Genomic DNA, 6,016 nt, shown 5'->3' on the forward strand with positions numbered 1-6,016 from the left:
GGGGGGGGGGTCGATAACAACAGAACAATACTGCTATTTGCGCTACAAATGAGACGCGGGCAGGACGTTGTTGTGTTAATCGAAATGTCGCTCGACGTCTCTTCAAACGATCGCACGAGGGGGAAAAAAGAAAGCGAAGGAAGAGAGGAGAAGCCTCTCCGCGAAGCACAGTCTTTCTCTCTACGACGGCGATCTATCTCTTCTCTAGGGAGAGGACACTTTCTGTAAGGGGGGAAGATACGGCCCCGTAGGCACCAGACGGGGATCGAAGAGGGTACGACGATCACCTGCTGGATCGGCCGTGACCTTGTTCACCCTCTCGATCAGGGGCGCGCTGCGGTCGTTGCACTTGACGTGCTTGAGCGTCTTGCCGCTCTCCACCTCCTTCATCATGCAGGCCCAGTCCGGCCGTTTCCTCGGCCTGGACTTCAATGCCTCCAGCTTCTGCATCTGTGTGTCGTTCAGGGTCGGCAGGTCCTTGAGAATCGTACGACTGGGCGGCGGTGGCGGCGGTCGCGGGGGCGGCGGTGGCGGAAAGTTCGCTCGCGACGAGCTCTTCGACAAAGTTGGTGCACCTTGGCATAGAAGGGCCTCCGTTATTTAGGGAAAGCGTGACATTACGACGCATAAAAGTCATTATTTGCGCGTATAAAATGGGGTGTCCAGGAATGTATTCTATTTTAATAAGTATACAATTAAGTGATTTTCGACTAGTATAAAACTGTGTGTTACATAATTCTGCTTATTCCACAAGTATACTGCAAATTTCATTCAAATCAAAAAGGGATAATCCTTTCGATATTCGTGACGCTTTATGAATTTATGTTGTTACGTTTCGTTTCTTATTCATGCCACTGTCGTTTGAATTATTTGTCCGTAATAAAAATTATTGAATAAATTTTGTCCCGCTTCATTTCATCTACTCATAAGATTGTTTTTCCGATATCCGAACTTTTACAATATCTAATTCTATTATCTGATCGATCGCGTATAACATATTCCGCCGTGTACAGAAAATAATTGTTGTCTCACAGCAAACATTCGGAAAGAAAAAAGAGAGTTTAACCGTTCACCAATGGTTTAATTCGACATTCGAAAGGATTTAAATGTTGGATATCGTGAACGGTGGAATCTACGGGAAGGAATGTCGACGATCGCGCCGATCGTTTTACCTGTGGTGCTCTCACTCTTCGAGAGTGGTATAATGTCACCCCGTGATCGAGATCTCTCGACGCGGATCTGTCGTTCGAGCTGCGGCCTCGAATTTGGCTCCTGTCGTCCATTCTCGCGCGGCTTCGCTGGCACCGGTCGGCCGCTCGGGATCTTTTCATTGATCTTTTCATTCGGCTGCTTCGGTATTATCGTGATTTTGCTCTGTTTACGCGGTCCATCTGTCGAAGGTGTGGCCGGCTCCGCGGGCTTCGGCACGCTCTGTTAGGGCCGAGAGGAAGGAACACTTGCTTGATCATATCGTGCTTATAATAACACGAATGAGAATATATTTTTATATATGATTTATTTAGCCAATTACTAAACTAATCATGAAGCTTAAAGATATTTATTACACATATTTTTTATTATTTCATTACATATTCTATTTCAATGTCTTTTATTAAATTAGTAAAACTGTGTTAAATGTTTGTAGCTTTTTTAGTTTTCACTCCATTAACAAGAATTCCGTCACAACTCAACGAATCGGATTTACGTTTTTGCGGTTACTGGCACCGAGACGTCTTTCCTCGATTCACAGTTTATGTTTTTACCACATTCTCGCGACGCAAATCAATTTCTCTCGCGCTTTTTATTTCGATTTGTTTTTCTTTCTATAGGATCACGTCACGTCGAGAAGAATACGAAAGAATAATCGTCGCACGTCTGGCGTAAAGTAGCCGTGATTGAAAATAGAAAAAGAAAGAATCGAATCGCCCCCTCCAGTTCTTTCGATTGTTCAAGACGGCGAAGAGCGAATGAGAGAAGGAAAGATCCAAAGAATTCTCTTGGCAAGTCTCGAAGAGTTCGTTCCGCCGGCTTTAAATAATCCACATTGAATTTCGCACTCGAGACGTCACGTTATCCAGCCTCGATCGTCATCGACGCGGAGTTTCCGACGTTTTGAAATAAAGCGGCCCTCGTGTGAAAATTGCCGTTCAACTTTCAGGTCGCTCTCGTTAAGAATTTTTACCGCCTCGCTCTTGTTTCCGTAAAAATTGCTCAGCCAAAAAACATTACTCATCCGCTTTATGTAAAGCGTATGACGTTGCGTGCGCGATTTTCGAGCGTGTTACAAGAAACGAAATCGCGGTATAAGCACGCATAAGAAGCCTGTGGCGGAAGACACAGCTGGCAGGCCATTTGAAATAGAAACGCGTGTTCTTTAAATAATCGTGACCCAGAGGCTTTATACGCGGGCACGCGTACGACGGATCTCACTTTCCTCCGCGTCGGGAAAACGAAATCGCAATTGACAAACTGCACGTGCGGCATGTCTGAAGACTCTAACGAACGGCCGTGAACTACTTGCGGCGCACTGCAATTTTTCCAGTAACGTTCTTTTTTTTTTTATTCTGTCTGTTGTTAACTACAACGATCCGATATCAACTGCGATTAACAAATGCGCGTTATCTTAAATTTATAACTGCCACTATTAAATGATTGCCACTTCTAAATGATTCGTTATCGATATCATCAAGTACAAATGATAATGAAACAAGATGTTATCTAAAGTTAAACAGAGGATTACTAAATCAAGAATTGAAAATGATTTGAAAATAATTGCAAATAATTTTATATTTTTACTAAGATCACTCTTCTGCACAGAAAGAATACTTTTGCTGAATCCAGATCTGAAAATAATTTTTGTTCGATAATCAAAATAATTTTGCGCAAAAATCAAAATGATTGCTAGAATATCAAAACGTTTTATAGCAATGCTTATCAGTTTTAACATTCCAACAAATTATTTTAATGATTTAATAAAAAATTATTTTCAGATCTGTTTTTAGCACAATTTTTAGACTTTTCAATAAAATCGTTCTTTTCATGTGATTATGAGGTCTAATAAAAAATTATGCAATCAGCGTAACGAAGCACATCTCGATTAATAACAAATCTGCCGTCTGAATTTAATCTGTTCTGTTGATGATCTAAGCGTACGCGAATATAGCGATATATAGCGACATAATGTCGGGCCACGTAAAATCTTCACGCGCCATCGCGATTTCGCGCGTCGCATATTTCGCGCAGATTATACGCATTGGATATCAACCTCCCCGATGATTTTACGTGGACCGTCGCCAGGAGATTGAAAGCGATCTCGCTTGAGAAGATTTTTCTGCGTACGTGTATTTCGGTAATTTACGAGTTGAATTTACGAATATTTTCCTTGCGCAACGCGAGAAAACAAAAAGACGCTTATTTTGTTTAGACTGTCGTAAACTTTTCTGCGAATGGGAAGTCGGTGAAGTATCGAGTTTGTAAATCGTTGGGTGGACTATCAAGATACACTGTTTGCATACAACATGATCGTGTGGAACTTCACGCGGCTCGAAATGTTTATCGCGCTTACTCGTTGCAAGACACCCACGCCGGCTATTAATATCGCGATTGCAGTACGGCGAAGTCCGCTGACTTTGAAACCCAATATCTGAATGGAAAAAGACTACGAGAGTTGCATAGACAATTCTTATCTCTGGTACAAACAGAACGCGTTACTCGATTTCGGAGCAAATTAAAGCCGCGAATTTGAATAAATCTATTGTCTTCTTCGAAACGAGAACAACGCAGTACAATAGCTTCGATTAATTTTCGTTTCGCAATTTATACACAAATGCATAGAATCATCCGACAATCATCGTCGATTGTTTCTTTTTAAAGTATAACTATTAATTATAAAATACTTTACGGACAATTCTTTATTTTCCATCTTTTAGATTTTTTACTAATCTACGAAAACCATTCTCGAAGAAGTTTCAATTTCAGAAATCTATCGCAAAAACATAACAATATTTCCGCAGAGTTTAAATGACTCGATATTTTTTAGCGAGGCTGTTCCTTCATCTTCGAAAAAAAAAATAGCCTCTCTTGGAGCAGCCTATCTCGCAATTTGAAAAACGCAAAAAATACTATACATATAATGTCACGTCATCGACTCTTTCGAAATTGTCCACCCACCTTCAAGGTGACTTGGGTGAAGGCCGGAACGTCCTCGGTCTTCGGCTTGGAGTCCCTGCGGGCGTTGAGGGTCCAGGGCGCGGTGGGCATGGGCAGCGGGTTCGGGCCATCCTTGACCCACGGCGGTCGGAAGGTGGTCCTCTGCGGTGGCTGACCACCGGCGCCGGGCATCCTCGCTCAGCGTCCTCTCTCACAGCAGCGGGGGATGATTCGCTCCTGCTTCACCCTCAGTAAACGCTGTCGCGTCGATCTCTGTCCGGTCGACAGACGGCGCGGAGGATGTGATCACGCTCGCTCGTGTTAACCGACGTGCTCTCGTCGTCCACGGGACAAACGACGACGGTCCACCGCTGTTCTCCGACGGGGCGATCCTCCCGAGGACGTGCGCGATGCGCCACTGACGGACTTCTGGAACCGATAGGATCGCGATAAGTGGGGACCACGCGTGGGCGAGGTCTCTGGCGCGACCCACTTCTCGCGGAGAGAGGTGTCGTCTCTCGGGATCAGGAGCTCCCGGTCGCGGCTGCACCCTCCTCGGCGGGGAAGATCCTCGAAGATGCACGACGTGCGATACCGCGATCGACTGCCACGTTTCTCTCACGTTCTCTCTTCCTATCTCGTTCTCTCGTTCGGCTAGGAAAAGAGGCTAACTGGCGGATCGCGACGGGGATCGAGAATTTTTTGCGCGAGTCCGGGAAAGATCGAGACCTGGACCGCGCAACAGGCGGACTCTGTGCACCTCCCTAACCGTACGATATTTCCGTCCGTGTGACGTCATCGAGAGACGTGAGCCCGAAATAGAAGAACGATCCTCTCCTCCTCGAGGACGCCCTCGGCGACACACAAGTCGAGGCCTCCGCCGCCTCCGCTTCGCGTCGTCGTCGCGACGTCCTGCGACGTCTGTTTACGATGCAATCGTCGATCATGACCGGCCAAGAAGGTCGATCGATCTTCAGGGTCAGTTAAGTCATAGTTTCTCGATTGTGGAAGCAGCTTAGAACGGATAAAATTCTCTGTAATAGAAAAAATCCCTTAACATATGAATATTTTCCAATATTTGATCAATGCGAAGAATCGAAAAGTTCAAAAGAATAGGTAATATGCGAAATAATAATGCGAAAAATAATAAATAATTTCCGCGTGTATATATATATATAATCAGTTTTTTTTAAATATCATACTGGTCGCATTGAAATTCTTTCATCAATTTTCATTAAACATCAATATTATTTTATGTTTATTCTTTTTAATTTATTAGACAGATGAAACGAAACTTTGTCAGCATCAAGTGACGCCGAAGATGTGTTTAGATAGGAGAAAAGTTGTTGCAGATAAACATGTCATCTTATTTTCCTTCCTATTACTTTCTCAAAATATTAATCCAAGATTATAAAAATATCTAAACAATATTAATTTGAACTAGATCGTGTATGTGAAAACACAAATAAAAACGCTTTCTACGATTACGGCTGGATTTTGGTGCTTAATAAATTCTATATAAACTTTTAAATCCATTATTCAGTCATTTAAACTGCGCGCCGAATCAATTGTCGGATTTGCAACGCAATTGTTAGCTGAAGCTAGAATAGCGCAGTTTAATGGCTGAACTATAATGGATTTAAAAATTCATATAGAATTTGTTAGGCACCAAGATCCAGCCGTAGAAAGCGCTTCCAAATTTATTTGTGTCTTCACATACGCGATGTAGTTCAAATTAATATTGTTTAATATATGTATATGCCGCTAGCATACGTTCTCACTCAATATATCGGTTATTGCGATAAATGTTATCGCATGCTTCGAAATGATTAAGACTGTTCCAGAAAGTCGAAAGGTCCCAAGTACA

At 43.1% G+C, this 6,016-nt stretch overlaps 1 protein-coding gene across 3 annotated transcripts in view; it reads right to left on the reverse strand.

Moving 5' to 3' along the window:
* The window catches only part of LOC105456457 (DNA ligase 1), an 8,535-nt gene extending 3,695 nt beyond the window's left edge, over positions 1-4,840 (reverse strand). Inside the window, exons 1-4 of one of the 3 annotated variants that reach the window (XM_011700519.1) lie at positions 4,643-4,840; positions 4,171-4,578; positions 1,173-1,431; positions 288-575 (exon numbers count right to left, since the gene is read on the reverse strand). In XM_011700519.1, the coding sequence (XP_011698821.1) occupies positions 288-575; positions 1,173-1,431; positions 4,171-4,341 (718 nt within the window). In that variant the 5' untranslated portion in view covers positions 4,342-4,578; positions 4,643-4,840. Of the gene's footprint in view, positions 1-287; positions 576-1,172; positions 1,432-4,170 lie in introns of all 3 variants that reach the window. The other 2 variants (XM_011700518.1, XM_011700520.1) reach the window with 2 other exon arrangements.
* Positions 4,841-6,016: the final 1,176 nt, after the last annotated feature.

This window comes from Wasmannia auropunctata, unplaced genomic scaffold (genome assembly GCF_000956235.1).
Source record: "Wasmannia auropunctata unplaced genomic scaffold, wasmannia.A_1.0 LD335677.1, whole genome shotgun sequence".
NCBI lineage: Eukaryota > Metazoa > Arthropoda > Insecta > Hymenoptera > Formicidae > Wasmannia > Wasmannia auropunctata.